We start from the raw sequence: 17550 nt of genomic DNA on the forward strand, positions 1-17550 counted from the left end.
AAAGATATCCTGCATAGAACCTCTGCTTGGACTCCTTTGGGGACTGGCTACTCACTCCTCCCCCCAGGTCTGCCCTTGCACTGTTCAGAGCAGGCGTCCCCAAACTACGGCCATGGCCGCATGCGGCCCCCTGAAGCCATTTATCCGGCCCTCCCGCCCCGGCCCACCCCACCCCATCGCACTTCAGGAAGGGGCACCTCTTTCATTGGTGGTCAGTGAGAGGAGCACAGTATGTGGCGGCCCTCCAACAGTCTGAGGGACAGTGAACTGGTCCCCTGTGTAAAAAGTTTGGGGACGCCTGGTTTAGAGAGTATGCCAGTTTTTCCTGGGCCTGAGGCCGGATCTGCCTCTGAGGCACAGACGCACAGGTTCCAGTTATACACCGCAATTTCTCTTCCTCTACATTTCTCCCCACTCCACCCTCACCCTTTAGTCATAAGCTGAGGGGTCCCAAGGGCAAATATGTTTATTTACAAAATGCACATATCCTCCCTCCCAGCATGTACCGCCTGGGGAGAGGCTGGGGTCAGGGCCTCACACGCCTGAGACCCCAGGGGCACGTAGAGGGGTGGGGTCAGGGCAGGGCCTGGCCACCCTGGCCCCACCTCCCACGCCATACTCAGTGGTGGGTGGGGGATGGAGGGGCAGTACCCCCTCTCCATGTCATGACCGCATGTCCAGTCGGTTCATGTACTCCTGCAAAGCCTTCAGACGTGCATCTATTTCGGCCATGTCAGCCGCCTGGTGGTCCGAGCTGTACTCTGTGAGAGGTGTGGGTGTGGGGGGCTCCCCAATATACCACTGCCCCCCTACCATGCCAACAGGAGCTGGGGCTGGGAGAGGGGATGTGGAGTCCCAGGCTCACCTTTGATGGGGACCCAGCCCCCGGAATTGGCCAGACGTTTCTCATGGTGGCTGTGTTCCACAGGGGTAGACTTCTGGTGATGGGGAAGGGAGGAAAGGGGGTCAGCCACCGTCCCTCTATTCCTGTGCCCCCAAATCCCACTGGAAATCCTGAGCCTAAGGACCTTGGGGAAAAATAAAGCCTGACACCTACTGGGCATTCATTATATGCAAAATAACCTCCTGGCACGCTCACATAGCCCCGGGAGGTGATGCCATTACCAACCCTAGTGAACGGATAAAAACTAAGGTACAGAGAGGCGAATGAACTGCCTTGAATGCGGGTGCGGTGGCTCAAGCCTGTAATCCCAGTACTTCGGGAGGCTGAGGCAGGCGGATCACCTGAGGTCGGGTGTTCGAGACCAGCCTGACCAACATGGAGAAACCCCATCTCTACTAAAAATACAAAATTAGTCAGGTGTAGCACTGTGCGCCTGTAATCCCAGCTACTTAGGAAGGCTAAGGCTGGAAAATTGCTTGAACTCGGAAGGCAGAGGTTGCAGTGAGCCGAGATCGCGCCATCGCACTCCAGCCTGGGCAACAAGAGCGAAACTCTGTCTCAAAAAAAAAAAAAAAAAAAAAAAAAAAAAAAAAAAAAAACTGCCTGGAATCAAACAACTAGTAGGAGAAGGAGCCAGGTTTTAAGACCTGACAATCAGAAGTCAAAGCCCTAAAGAGCATGATGTGCCCCTCATTATTCCTCCTCCAATCCAAAGCTCTCTAAACCCGCTGTTCCCAGGCCACGTGTGGTGGCTCAGCCTGTCACTTTAGCGCTGTGGGAGGCTGAGGATGGCTTGAGGCCAGGAGTTCCAGGCCAGCCTGGGCAACATAAAGAGACAACACTACGCCCCTTACGCAGTCTCAACCCCACCTCTTCCCCAAAAAAGTCTAGTGCCAGCTACTCCAGAGGCCAAGGTGGGAGGGTCCCTTGAGCCCAGGAGTTGAAGGCTGCTATGAGTGGCGACTGTCCCACTTCACCACAGCCTGGAGGACAGAGCGAGACTCTGAAACAAAAAAGCCCTGTTGCCAAAGGATTCAGAGTCGCCTCTGCACTTGGTCCCCAGGAAGGAATCACGGCAAATGGGGACAGCTGTGTTCCAGTGGTTTATGTTACCCCTTCTACTCACCGTATTGGACCCACTCCAGGTCGTTGGGCTGGGAGGCTTGCCACGGCGGCGGGGACCCCTGCGAGAAAGGAGTAATCAAGGACCAGTGGTGGGGAGGCTCTGGAACTTCCCACGTCCCCCACCTTTGTGGTTTCAAGGACCCCAGCCTCCATCACCCAATTTCCCTGCAAAAGACTGTTTCTAGTCTCCCCAGAAACCCTTTCGAGGTGGTCCTCCCCAAGTCCAAGTTTTACCCTCTGGAAAGCGACTCAGAAAAATCCTCCAAATCGCTGCAGGAACTGACTGACGAGCAGCGGCTGCGGAAACTGTCCACTAAAGGGAGACGGTGGGCGTGATTCTCGTGCCCTCGCCGGCCCCGCCCACTGCCTCCCAGCCCCCTCGGCCCCGCCCACTGCCTCCCAGCCCCTCCCAGCCCGCCGGCCCCGCCTACTTCCTCCCAGCCCGCCGGCCCCGAGCCCCAGGCCGGTTACCTGAGGAGCTACGGTTCCGCGAGAGGTTAGGGGCGTCCCCTCGTCCAGTCACGGCAGCAGAGGGCCGGGTCTGGCGAGGCCAGGAGACGGACGGACCGTCCCCGCTTCCTCCACTGCCTAATCGGTTCCGCTGCTGCTGCCTGGGAAGCAAGAAAGGAGACGCCGGTCTGTGCACCCAACTCCTGCAGGCAAGGGGGTCGCTGCGCCCCTAAAGGTCACAGCTACGCCGACGACAGCCCGAGGTACGGGCCTAGGAGAGGAAAGCGTACGGAAACACAGACGAGGAGGTGGGGCAGACGGAAGGTGGAGCGGGCGGGGTAGCCAGCGAGAATCGAGCAGGTGGCAGGGGATGCGGACGGACGGTGGCGCAGAGAGATGAGCGCCCGGGAGCGGGCACGGGGCAGGGGCGGGAGCAGGAGAGGGAGGAAAGGGGACTGACTTCATCTTGATCTCTCTTTGCTTCCTTTCCTTGGCTTTCACAAAGGCCGTGGGGTCGAAGCGGAGCGCGCGACCACCTAGGACAGCGTGGGAGAGGCGGGTGGGTGCCAGGACGGGCCAAGGCAGCGCTAGTGCGTCCCCTTCCCACCGCAGCAGGGACACAGACCTGTGGGCGAGGGCGAGGGGCGCGCGGGTCGGCCCCGACCCCGGCTCCCGCGGCCGCTCTCCCGGGATGAGGAGCGCGCAGCGCCGCGGCCTCGCGACGTGGAGCGCTCCCGGGACGACAAGGCCCGGTCCTCCCGCGCCGGGGGCGGCTGCACCGGCGGAGTCCGCCTCCTGAGACCACAGGGGTAGCTGTCAGCCTCCCGCTAGCCCCGACAAACCTAATTGCGAGGCTCCTCCCCGACCGCACCCTCTCCGAACCCTCACGCGCATCCCCATCGGCTCCTAGACGTGTACTGCATTCCTGGACCCGATACCCTCCCCCAGGCCCCACCCAATCCCCTAAAACACCCGTCTGTCATTTCCCTACATGTTTTCAACACACCCCCTTCGCCAGACCCTTCTTCCTGGAGTCTTCCACAACCCCCCGAAAACCTTCCCAATTTTCTACCACCCACCCCATAAATACCAGCAGACCTCACCCTGATCCCACCTGCTGCGCCGCACCCTTTTGCTCCAGGAGACCCTCGGGCCAGCCCCTTTCCCAGTCCCTCGTCCCAAACGCCAACCCCAAGCCTGCGCGTGGGGTCCCCCTTCAAACCACTGCACCGGAAACACGTCTGGGCTCCAGGAGGTCCACTAAGCCCCGCCTCCCCTTAAGCCCCGCCCCATTTACCCTACCTGGCCCCACCCTGCCTCTCTCAAGCTCCACCCCTCCCAGGCCCCGCCCATCCACCCAATCGCCCCCAGGCCTCGCCTCTCACCCCCTCTTATACAAGGCCAGCTCGCTGGTCAGTGTCTTCAGCCGGGCGCGCAGGCTCCGCTCTGATGCCTTCGCCTCCTCGAGCTGCAGGGAGGGGAGAGAGGCACACAGGTCCAGACTGAGGCTAAGGTCCATGCCTCGCTGGCCGTCCCCAGGTCCCCGCTGCTCACCTCCTTGGCCAGGCGGCGGCAGTCCTGGCCTCGGCGGCCGGCCACCCTGTGCCCAAGGCCGCGCTCCTGCCGCAGCTCCAGCTCCAGCCCACGCACCAACCCACGCAGTGCCTCGGCCTCCTGGCGGGCCACGCGCCCAGCCACCGCTTCTTCGCGCGATCGGCCCAGCTGCACCTCCAGCTCCCGCTTCTCGGACGCCAGGCGCGACACCCTGGGGAAGACGGGGAGAGAGTGTAGGGGAGAGAGGCATGGCCCCATTACCACTACTCCATGGGGGTAGGGCACCCCATCATTTCACCTCCCCACGAAGAGGGAACGCGGCTTCATCACTCTGAACTGCCCCCGTGGGGAGGGCAGGGTCCTATTATTTCCCCTCTGACGTGTGAGGAGGGATATGGTCACATCACCCCCATCTATCCCACAAAGAGGACATGACCCCACCACTCGCAGACACACACACACACACACACACACGCACACACACACCCCTGGTGCAGGTGAAGGAGTGGGAACACAGCCACGTGAGTTCCAGTTCTATCTCATCAATCTGTCCACACCCTGAAAGCCTAGCACTGCCTCCCTCCTCCTCCCACCTCCCCAGGCCACTCTCACTGTCTCCCAGTCACGAAATCCTCTACAATACAAATTTGATCGGGTTACCACCATGCTCAAAACCCTTCCTTGAGAAAATGTATGCACAAGGCTATTCATTGCAGCACAATCTGTAATAACGAAAGAGTGGAAATAACGAAAATGTATATCAAAAGAGAAATAGCTGAATTTCTAACACATCTACTCAATTGAGTACCACAAAACTATAAAACGATCTCTATAACCCGTCACCAAGTGACTGCCACAATACAGCCCAGGGCAGACAGCATCTCCAGTATCTCCCCTTATGTAAAAGAAACTGGAACTATAAATTGTATGTTTATATTTTCAAAATTATATAATAGAATAAACCAACATCTGTGGTGGGGGTAAGGATTATTTATGGGGAAGAGGGAAATGAACAGAAATTGAACCTCTCTGGATGGACACAGTGGCTTATGCCTATAATCTCAGCACTGTAGAGGCTGAGACAGGTGGATAACTTGAAGCCAGGAGTTCAGGACCAACCTGGCCAACACGGCGCAACCCTGTCTCTACAAAAATAAGCCTGGCATGATGGCACACGCCTTTAATCCCAGCCACTCAGGAGGCTGAGGCATGAGAATCACTTCAACTCGGAAAGTAGAGGGTCCAGTGAACCGAGATTGTGCCACTGCACTCCAGCCTGGGTGACAGGGTGAGACTCTTCTGTCTCTAAAAAAAAAATAATAAAGCCGGGCGCGGTGGCTCAAGCCTGTAATCCCAGCACTTTGGGAGGCCGAGGCGGGTGGATCACGAGGTCGAGAGATCGAGACCATCCTGGTCAACATGGTGAAACCCCGTCTCTACTAAAAATACAAAAAATTAGCTGGGCACGGTAGCACATGCCTGTAATCCCAGCTACTCAGGAGGCTGAGGCAGGAGAATTGCCTGAACCCAGGAGGCGGAGGTTGCGGTGAGCCGAGATCGCGCCATTGCACTCCAGCCTGGGTAACAAGAGCGAAACTCCGTCTCAAATAATAATAATAATAATAATAATAATAATAATAATAATGTGCAAAAAGAGATAAAACTAAACTATATTGTTTAGGGATGCATGGTTCCGCTGACAAAACCATAAGCAAATGAAGTGAGTGAGATTAGGTGCATTGGGGAGCATGGTTGGGGTAGGAGGGTCTCTCCTAGAAAAAGACATACAGAGGCTGTGGGGAAATGACCACTTTCCACTTTTCCTTTTTTTGGGGGGGGAGTTGGGGGTGGGTGGAGACAGAGTCTCACTTTGTTGCCCAGGCTGGAGTGCAGTGGCGCAATCTCAGCTCACTGCAACCTCTGCCTCCTGGGTTCAAGTGATTCTCCTGCCTCAGCCTTTTGAGTAGCTGGGGCTATAGGCATGGGCCACCCTGCCCAGCTAAATTTTTGTATTTTTTGTAGAGAAAGGGTTTCATCACATTGGCCAGGCTGGTCTCAAACTCCTGACCTCAGGTGATCCACCCACCTCAGCCTCCCAAAGGGTTAAGATGATAGGTGTGAGCCACCACGCCTGGACTCAATTTCTTAACCTGCGTATTTGTTACATGGAGTCCCAGGCTTAACTAGCGTTAGGCAGTGTGCCTGGTACGCAGTTCGAACTCCATAAATGTTGGCTTTATGATAATTTGTGAAACTGTACATTTATATTTTATGCCCTTTGGGGTGTATTATATTTCACAATAAGAAAGTTAAGTAATGGAAGTACTGGGACTCTTGGGAAGCAGGGAGGGATCCCGTCCCAGAGATTCAGGTGTACATGGTGTGTCTCGAAGAGTCAGGGCCTGCCCCGGAACTCCTCACTGCTCACAAAGTTTTTTAAAAGAACAATAGGGCCAGCACGTGGCTCACACCTATAATTCCAGAACTTTGAGAGGCTGAGAAGGGTGGATTACTTGAGGTCAGGAGTTCGAGACCAGGTTCAGACAATGATTAAAAAATCGTGCCACTGCCCTCCAGCCTGGGCAACAGAACAAGACTACATCTAAAAAAAAAAAAAAAAAAAAAGCAAAAATTAGCTGGGCATGATGGCACATGCCTGTAATCCTGCTACTTGGGAGACTGAGGCAAGAGGGCAAGAGAATCACTTGAACCCAGGAGGCAGAGGTTGCAGTGAGCCGAGAGCAGGCTACTGCACTCCAGCCTGGGCAAGAGTGAGATTCTGCCTCAAAAAAAGAAAAAGAAATGGTATGTCTATAGGACAGCCAGGGCACTGGGAGTTTTCAAAGCTCCCAGGCAATATGAGTGCAAATCCACAGTGAACCACTGCATTGGTAGAAAGGCTGAAAAGAACTTTATGTAAAGAGGGAGCCAGCTCTCAATGGCTGAATTCATCAGTCTCAACACCACCTGACAATCGGACGTACACACCACCACCAAAGGAGGTATCTTGCCAAAACCTACCGCACATATGATTAAACAATATACAGGCTTAGCCACCACTTCACTGGAAATACGGGAGATAGAGGAGGACATTAAATGACACCATGGTGATAAAATCAGCAAAATCTGTTTTTCATTTTTCCATCTGAGTATGCTTGCTAGGGAAAAAAATCAGCCAAATCTAGACTGTAAAACTCTACAGGACAAATAACCTGATTTCTTCCACAAATACAGAGCATGAAAAGTAGAGAGGGAGATATAAATTAAAAGAGATTTAAGAAATACCTCAGCCAAGCTCAGTGGCTCATGCCTGTAATCCCAGCACTTTGGAAGGCTGAGGCAGGTAGGTGGCTTGCATTCAGGAGTTCAAGACTAGCCTGGGCAACATGGGCAAACCCTGTCTCTAAAAAACTAAAGTTAGCCAGGCATGATGGCAAGTGCCTATAGTCCCAGCTACTCAGGAGGCTGAGGTGGGAAAATCATTTGAGTCCAGGAGATTGAGGATATAGCGAGCCAAGATTGGACCACCATACTCCAGTCTGGGCAACAGAGCAAGACGAAAGAAAAGGGAACGGAAGGGAAGGGAACGGAAGGAGGAAGGAAGGAAGGAAGAACCTCAACAAACTGCAGTGTGCAGCCGTCTTTAGATACAAGATGAATTTAAACAAGGCGCTTGTAGAAAAGACACTTGAAGGGTCATCAGACAAGTGTGAATGCATACACAATGGGTTTCAGATGACATCAGAGAATTTTTGTGGGTTTTCTGTGTTTTTTTTTTGTTGTTGTTGTTGTTCGTTTGTTTGTTTTGAGAAAGAGTCTTGCTCTGTTGCCCAGGCTGGAGTGCAGTGGTGATCTCGGCTCACTGCAACCTCCGCCTCCCAGGTTCAAGTGATTCTCCTGCCTCAGTCTCCCGAATAGTTGGGGCTACAGGCACGCACCACCATGCCCGGCTAATTTTTTTGTATTTTTAGTAGAGACAGGGTTTCACCATGTTGGCCAGGCTGGTTTTGATCTCTTGACCTCATGATCCGCCTGCCTCAGCCTCCCAAAGTGCTGGGATTACAGGCGTGAGCCACCGTGTCCAGCTGGAATTTTTGTTAATTTTGTTGGAGGTGACAGCAGCACTTATATCCTTCTATGTTAAAGATACACAGTGAAGCTTTTACAGAGGAGCTACGAAGACTGGAATTGGCTTCAGGGCAGGGGGCGGCAGCACATCAAACAAGATGGGCCAGTGGGTAACTACTGAAGCTGGGGACAAATACATGCAAATTATACTACTGTTGACTTTTGTGGTTCTTGGAATTTTTCCTAACAAATCCTTCTTAAAATCTGTGGTGCCTCACACACTCTACCAAGGAGCTTTCCCTTCGGCCCCTGCCCATCTGACTTCTCTCCTTTCCTCCTGTCTCCCTCTCCCACAAGGCTCCAGCCAGATGCAATTCTCACCTCCGAGAACATTCTCTCCTTCTCCTGGCGGGGACGACTCCACTCATCCGGGAAGCCTAGTTGCCCCTGACGTCCTCCGCTCTCCCAGCCCTCTGTACCTTTCCTTCCTAGCACCAACCCAGGCAGAGCTGGCATGCAGAGGAGAGTATGTTTCCCATCTGGATCCCACCTTTCTGGGGACAGAGCCTCCATCTGTCTGGTTCACGGGACCCCAGGCTGCACAGCCAGGTGCCCTTGTTAACAAGCTGGGTGGCCCTGGGCAGTTTCACTTCACATGTCTGAGCCTCAGGCCATTTTTCTCACCTGTTCCACTGTAAGCATCTATTTACAGTGCTTAGACCATCTCTGGCGTAATAAACATTAACAGGTGTCAGGCAGTGTGCTTCGCACACAGTTCGAACTCCATAAATGTTGGCTGAAAGAATGAATAAATCTCGGAACCTTCCCAAACTTCCTAATTCCTGCCTGGGAAGAAGAAGGTAAGAAGCCATTGAGCAGCCCTGGAATCCTAAAGTTCCTGTGGTTGTTTCCTAAGGCTGGAGGGCGCCACCTTGTGGCCATCATGGAAAACACATCCATAAACACAAACCTAGAAACACACGCGCGCACGCGCGCGCGCACACACACACACACACACACACACACACACTCTCTCTCTCTCTCTGATTGCACACAGCCATAAACACAAACCTATAAACAAACACACACACACACACACACACATCACAAGGCTCCTGTGGTTGCATCCTAAGGGTGGAGGCTGCCACCTTGTGGCGGTCTTGGGAAACACACACCCATAAACACAAACCTAGAAACACATACACACACAAACACCCCGCAAGGCTCCTGTGGTTAGTTCCTAAGAGTGGAGGGCGCCACCTTGTGGCCATCTTGGGAAACACACATCCATAAACACAAACCTAGAAACACACACATACACACTGATTGCAAGGCTCCTGTGGTTGGTTCCTAAGAGTGGAGGGCGCCACCTTGTGGCCATCTTGGAAAACACACCTCATAAACACAAACCTAGAAACACACACACACACACACACACGCACATGCTGATCACAAGGCTCCAGTGGTTGGTTCCTAAGGGTGGAGGGCTCCCCCTTCTGGCCATCTTGGGAAACACACACCAATAAACACAAACCTAGAAACATGCACACACACAATCTCTCTAATCACACACACAAACACAAACCTAGAAACACACACTTTCTCTCTGATCACACACACACAAAAACACACACACACACACTGACTGCAAGGCACCTGTTGTTGGTTCCTAAGGGTGGAGGGCGCCGCCTTGTGGCCGTCTTGGGAAACACACACCCATAAACACAAACCTAGAAACACAATCTCTCTGATTGCACACACCCATAAACACACACACACTGATTGCAAGGCTCCTGTGGTTGGTTCCTAAGGGTAGAGGGCGCCACCTTGTGTCCATCTTGGGAAACACCCATAAACACAAACCTAGACACACACACACACACACACACACACAATCACAAGTCTCCTGTGGTTGGTCCCTAACGGTGGAGGGCACCACCTTGTGACCGTCTTGGGAAACACACACACTCTCACTGATTGCACACACCCATAAACACAAACCTAGAAACACACACACACACAAACACACTGATGGCAAAGCTCCTGTGGTTGGTTCCTATGGGTGGACGGCGCCACCCTGTGGCCATCTTGGGAAACACACACCCATAAAAAACACAAACATAGAAACACACACAAACTCTCTGATCACAACACCCAAAAACACAAACCTAGAAACACACACACACTGCACACTGTGATTGCAAGGCTCCTGTGGTTGGTTCCTAAGGGTGGAGGGCACCTCCTTGTGGCAATCTTGGGAAACACTCAAACACAAACCTAGAAACACACACACACAAGACAATGATGGCAAGGCTCCTGTGGTTGGTTCCTAAGGGTGGAGGGCGCCACCTTGTGGCCATCATGGGAAACACACACCCATAAACACAAACCTAGACACATACACACACATCACAATGATCCTGTGGTTGGTTCCTAAGAGTGGAGGGCGCCACCTTGTGGACAGGTTTGGAAAACATACACCCATAAACAGGACTTAGGAACACACACACACTCTGATCACACACACCCATAAACACAAACCTAGAAACACACACACACACGCACACACACTCTGCAACACCCAAAAACAGAAACCAAGAAACACACACACATACACACACTGTGATCGCAAGGCTCCTGTGGTCGGTTCCTAAGGGTGGGGCGCAACCTTGTGGCCATCTTAGGAAACACACGGCCATAAACACAAACCAAGAAACACACACAGTCTCTCTGATCGCACACACAAACACAAACCTAGAAACACACACACACTCTCTCTCTGATCACACACACCCATAAACACAAACCTAGAAACACCCACACACACACTGATCATAAGGCTCCTGTGGGTGGTTCCTAAAGGTGGAGGGCACTGCCTTGTGGCCATCTTAGGAAACACACACCCATAAACACAAACCTAGAAACACACACACTAACACTCTCTCTGATTGCACAGACTCATAAACACAAACCTAGAAACACACACACACATACTCTGATCGCAAGGCTGTGGTCGGTTCCTAATGGTGGAGGGCACCACCTTGTGGCCATCTTGGGGAACACACACCCATAAATACAAACCTAGAAACAAACACACACACACACACACTGACCGCAAGCCTCCTGTGGTTGGTTCCCAAGGGTGGAGGGCGCAGCCTTGTGGACATCTTAGGAAACAAACACCCATAAACACAAACCTAGAGACACACACACACACAGTCTCTCTGTTCGCACACACCCATAAATACAAACCTAGAAACGCACGCATACACACTGACTCTCTGATCGCACACATGAATAGACACAAACCTGGAAACACACACACACTGATTGCACCCACCCATAAACAAACCTAGAAACACACACACACACACACACACACACACACACTGATTGCAAGGCTCCTGTGGTTGGCTCCTAAGGGTGGAGAGCGCCGCCTTGTGGCCATCTTGGGAAACACACACCAATAAACACAAACCTAGAAACACACACACTAACACTCTCTCTGATTGCACAGACCCATAAACACAAACCTACAAACACACACACATAAACACACTCTGATAGCAAGGCTCCTGTGGTCGGTTCCTAATGGTGGAGGGCACCACCTTGTGGCCATCTTGGGAAACACACACCCATAAACACAAACCTAGAAACACACACACACACACACACACATTCTCTCTCTCTGATCGCACACACCCATAAACGCAAACCTAGAAACACACACACACATCACAAGGCTCCTGTGGTTGCATCCTAAGGGTGGAGGCCACCACCTTGTGGCCATCTTGGGAAACACATACCCATAAACACAAACCTAGAAACACACACACACACACACCCCGCAAGGCTCCTGTGGTTAGTTCCTAAGAGTGGAGGGCGCCACCTTGTGGCCATCTTGGGAAACACACAACCATAAACACAAACCTAGAGACACACTAACACGCTCTCTGATTGCACAGACCCATAAACACAAACCTAAAAACACACACACATACACATACACACACTGTGATCGCAAGGCTCCTGTGGTTGGTTCGTAAGGGTGGAGGGCGCCACCTTGTGGCCATCTTGGGAAATACACACCCATAAACACAAACCTAAACACATACACACACATCACAAGGATCCTGTGGCTGGTTCCTAAGGGTGGAGGGCGCCACCTTGTGGACATCTTTGGAAAACACACACCCATAAACACAAACCTAGAAACACACACACACTCTCTGATCACAACACCCAAAAACACTCACTCTCTCTTCTCTCTCTCTCACACTCTGATCACAACACCCAGAAACAAACCTAGAAACTCTCTCTCTCTCTCTCTCTCCCACCCCCCCCCGATTGCAAGGCTCCTGTGGTTGGTTCCTAAGGGTGGAGGGTGCTACCTTGTGGCAATCTTAGGAAACACACGGCCATAAACACAAACCCAGAAACAAACACACACCCTTTCCCTTTGATCGCACACACACATAAACACAAACCTAGAAACACACACACACACAATCACAAGGCTCCTGTGGTTGGTTCCTAAGGGTGGAGGGCACAGCCTTCTGGCCATCTTGGGAAACACGCACCCATAAACACAAACGTAGAAAAACACATACTAACACTTTCTCTGATCACAAAGACTGATAAACACAAACCTAGAAACACACACACACACACACTGATCGCAAGGTTCCTGTGGTTGGTTCCTAAGGGTAGAGAGCGCCACCTTGTGGCCATCTTGGGAAACACATACCCATAAACACAAACCTAGACACACACACACACACACACACACACACAGTCTCTCTGCTCTCACACACCCATAAATACAAACCTAGAAACACACACTCTGATCGCACACACAAATAGACACAAACCTGGAAACATACACACACACTGATCGCACACACCCATAAACACAAACTTAGAAACACATACACACACACACACACACACACACTGATTGCAAGGCTCCTGTGGTTGGTTCCTAAGGGTGGAGAGCGCCACCTTGTGGACGTCTTGGGAAACACACACCCATAAACACAAACCTAGAAACACACACACATACACATACACACATTCTGATCACAAGGCTCCTGTGGTCGGTTCCTAATGGTGGAGGGCGCCACCTTGTGGCCGTCTTGGGAAACACACACCCATAAACACAAACCTAGAAACACAATCTCTCTGATTGTACACACCCATAAACACACACACACTGATTGCAAGGCTCCTGTGGTTGGTTCCTAAGGGTAGAGGGCGCCACCTTGTGTCCATCTTGGGAAACACCCATAAACACAAACCTAGACACACACACACACACACACACACACACAAAATCACAAGTCTCCTGTGGTTGGTCCCTAACGGTGGAGGGCACCACCTTGTGACCGTCTTGGGAAACACACACACTCTCACTGATTGCACACACCCATAAACACAAACCTAGAAACACACACACAAACACACTGATGGCAAAGCTCCTGTGGTTGGTTCCTATGGGTGGACGGCGCCACCTTGTGGCCATCTTGGGAAACACACACCCATAAAAAACACAAACATAGAAACACACACAAACTCTCTGATCACAACACCCAAAAACACAAACCTAGAAACACACACACACTGCACACTGTGATTGCAAGGCTCCTGTGGTTGGTTCCTAAGGGTGGAGGGCACCTCCTTGTGGCAATCTTGGGAAACACTCAAACACAAACCTAGAAACACACACACACAAGACAATGATGGCAAGGCTCCTGTGGTTGGTTCCTAAGGGTGGAGGGCGCCACCTTGTGGCCATCATGGGAAACACACACCCATAAACACAAACCTAGACACATACACACACATCACAATGATCCTGTGGTTGGTTCCTAAGAGTGGAGGGCGCCACCTTGTGGACAGGTTTGGAAAACATACACCCATAAACAGGACTTAGGAACACACACACACTCTGATCACACACACCCATAAACACAAACCTAGAAACACACACACACACGCACACACACTCTGCAACACCCAAAAACAGAAACCAAGAAACACACACACATACACACACTGTGATCGCAAGGCTCCTGTGGTCGGTTCCTAAGGGTGGGGCGCAACCTTGTGGCCATCTTAGGAAACACACGGCCATAAACACAAACCAAGAAACACACACAGTCTCTCTGATCGCACACACAAACACAAACCTAGAAACACACACACACTCTCTCTCTGATCACACACACCCATAAACACAAACCTAGAAACACCCACACACACACACTGATCATAAGGCTCCTGTGGGTGGTTCCGAAAGGTGGAGGGCACTGCCTTGTGGCCATCTTAGGAAACACACACCCATAAACACAAACCTAGAAACACACACACTAACACTCTCTCTGATTGCACAGACTCATAAACACAAACCTAGAAATACACACACAAATACTCTGATCGCAAGGCTGTGGTCGGTTCCTAATGGTGGAGGGCACCACCTTGTGGCCATCTTGGGGAACACACACCCATAAATACAAACCTAGAAACAAACACACACACACACACACACACACACACACACAGATCGCAAGCCTCCTGTGGTTGGTTCCTAAGGGTGGAGGGCGCAGCCTTGTGGACATCTTAGGAAACAAACACCCATAAATACAAACCTAGAAACACACACACTCACTCTGATTGTACACACAAATAGACACAAACCTGGAAACACACACACATTGATTGCACCCACCCATAAACACAAACCTAGACACACACACACACACACACACACACACACACACACACACTGATCGCAAGCCTCCTGTGGTTGGTTCCTAAGGGTGGAGGGCGCAGCCTTGTGGACATCTTAGGAAACAAACACCCATAAACACAAACCTAGAGAGAGACACACACACACACAGTCTCTCTGATCGCACACACCCATAAATAAAAACCTAGAAACACACACACACTCTCTGATCGCCCACATGAATAGACACAAACCTGGAAACACCCACACACTGCACCCACCCATAAACACAAACCTAGAAACACACACACACACACTGATCGCAAGCCTCCTGTGGTTGGTTCCCAAGGGTGGAGGGCGCAGCCTTGTGGACATCTTAGGAAACACACACCCATAAACACAAACCTAGACACACACAAACACACACACACACATCTCTCTGATCGCACACACCCATAAATACAAACCTAGAAACACACACACTCTCTGATCGCACACACGAATAGACACAAACCTGGAAACACACACACACACTGATTGCACACACCCATAAACACAAACCTAGAAAAACACACACACACACACACTGATTGCAAGCCTCCCGTGGTTGGTGCCTAAGGGTGGAGGGCGCCGCCTTGTGGCCATCTTGGGAAACACACACCAATAAACACAAACCTAGAAACACACACACTAACACTCTCTCTGATTGCACAAACCCATAAACACAAACCTAGAAACACACACACATAAACACACTCTGATAGCAAGGCTCCTGTGGTCGGTTCCTAATGGTGGAGGGCACCACCTTGTGGCCATCTTGGGAAACACACACCCATAAACACAAACCTAGAAACACACACACACACACACACACACACATTCTCTCTCTCTCTGATCGCACACACCCATAAATGCAAACCTAGAAACACACACACACACATCACAAGGCTCCTGTGGTTGCATCCTAAGGGTGGAGGCCACCACCTTGTGGCCATCTTGGGAAACACATACCCATAAACACAAACCTAGAAACACACACACACACACACACACACACACACAGCAAGGCTCCTGTGGTTAGTTCCTAAGAGTGGAGGGCGCCACCTTGTGGCCATCTTGGGAAACACACAACCATAAACACAAACCTAGATACACACTAACACGCTCTCTGATTGCACAGACCCATAAACACAAACCTAAAAACACACACACATACACATACACACACTGTGATCGCAAGGCTCCTGTGGTTGGTTCGTAAGGGTGGAGGGCGCCACCTTATGCCCATCTTGGGAAATACACACCCATAAACACAAACCTAAACACATACACACACATCACAAGGATCCTGTGGCTGGTTCCTAAGGGTGGAGGGCGCCACCTTGTGGCCGTCTTGGGAAACACACACACTCTCACTGATTGCACACACCCATAAACACAAACCTAGAAACACACACACACACACACACACACACACACAAACTGATGGCAAAGCTCCTGTGGTTGGTTCCTATGGGTGGAGGGCGCCACCTTGTGGCCATCTTGGGAAACACCCATAAAAAACACAAACATAGAAACACACACACACTGCGCACTGTGATTGCAAGACTCCTGTGGTTGGTTCCTAAGGGTGGAGGGCGCCACCTTGTGGCCATCATGGGAAACACACACCCATAAACACAAAGCTAGACACATACACACACATCACAATGATCCTGTGGTTGGTTCCTAAGAGTGGAGGGTGCCACCTTGTGGACAAGTTTGGAAAACACACACCCATAAACAGGACTTAGAAGCACACACACACTGATCACACACACCCATAAACACAAACCTAGAAACACACACACACACACGCACACACTCTGCAACACCCAAAAACAGAAACCTAGAAACACACACACACACTCTCTGATCGCAAGGCTCCTGTGGTTGGTTCCTAAGGGTGGAGGGCGCTACCTTGTGGCAATCTTAGGAAACACACGGCCATAAACACAAACCTAGAAACACACATACTAACACTCTCTCTGATCACAAAGACTGATAAACACAAACCAAGAAACACACACACACACACACACTGTGATCGCAAGGCTCCTGTGGTTGGTTCCTAAGGTGGTTCCTTGTGGCCATCTTGGGAAACACATACCCATAAACACAAACCTAGAAACACACACACACACACACAGTCTCTCTGACCGCACACACAAACACAAACCTAGAAACACACACACACACACTCTCTGATCACACACACCCATAAACACAAACCTAGAAACACCCACAAACACAACACACACACACACACACACACACTGATCACAAGGCTCCTGTGGGTGGTTCCTAAGAGTGGAGGGCACTGCCTTGTGGCCATCTTAGGAAACACACACCCATAAACACAAACCTAGAAACACACACACTAACACTCTCTCTGATTGCACAGACTCATAAACACAAACCTAGAAACACACACACACATACTCTGATCGCAAGGCTGTGGTCGGTTTCTAATGGTGGAGGGCACCACCTTGTGGCCATCTTCGGGAACACACACCCATAAATACAAACCTAGAAACACACACATACACACACACACACACACACACACTGATCGCAAGCCTCCTGTGGTTGGTTCCTAAGGGTGGAGGGCGCAGCCTTGTGGACATCTTAGGAAACAAACACCCATAAACACAAACCTAGACACACACACACACACACACAC

The 17550-nt window shown here is 51.3% G+C and overlaps 1 protein-coding gene across 9 annotated transcripts in view; it reads right to left on the bottom strand.

The window, feature by feature from the left end:
- CCDC61 (coiled-coil domain containing 61) overlaps positions 1 to 17550 on the bottom strand; it is a 64509-nt gene that overhangs the window by 27205 nt on the left and 19754 nt on the right. For 7 of the 9 annotated variants that reach the window (XR_012513816.1, XR_012513815.1, XM_074386171.1 and 4 more), the window contains exons 6-13: positions 4034 to 4244; positions 3865 to 3947; positions 3105 to 3274; positions 2940 to 3015; positions 2501 to 2640; positions 2264 to 2342; positions 2031 to 2088; positions 866 to 938 (exon numbers count right to left, since the gene is read on the bottom strand). Coding sequence is in view for 7 of the 9 variants with exons in the window: in XM_074386171.1 (XP_074242272.1) it covers positions 866 to 938; positions 2031 to 2088; positions 2264 to 2342; positions 2501 to 2640; positions 2940 to 3015; positions 3105 to 3274; positions 3865 to 3947; positions 4034 to 4244 (890 nt within the window). In the remaining 2 variants the exon portion in view is untranslated. Of the gene's footprint in view, positions 1 to 448; positions 762 to 865; positions 939 to 2030; positions 2089 to 2263; positions 2343 to 2500; positions 2641 to 2939; positions 3016 to 3104; positions 3275 to 3864; positions 3948 to 4033; positions 4245 to 17550 lie in introns of those variants that run through there. The other 2 variants (XM_003940263.4, XM_010350982.3) reach the window with 1 other exon arrangement.

The sequence above is a fragment of the Saimiri boliviensis genome, chromosome 14 (genome assembly GCF_048565385.1).
Source record: "Saimiri boliviensis isolate mSaiBol1 chromosome 14, mSaiBol1.pri, whole genome shotgun sequence".
NCBI classification, from domain to species: Eukaryota; Metazoa; Chordata; class Mammalia; order Primates; family Cebidae; genus Saimiri; species Saimiri boliviensis.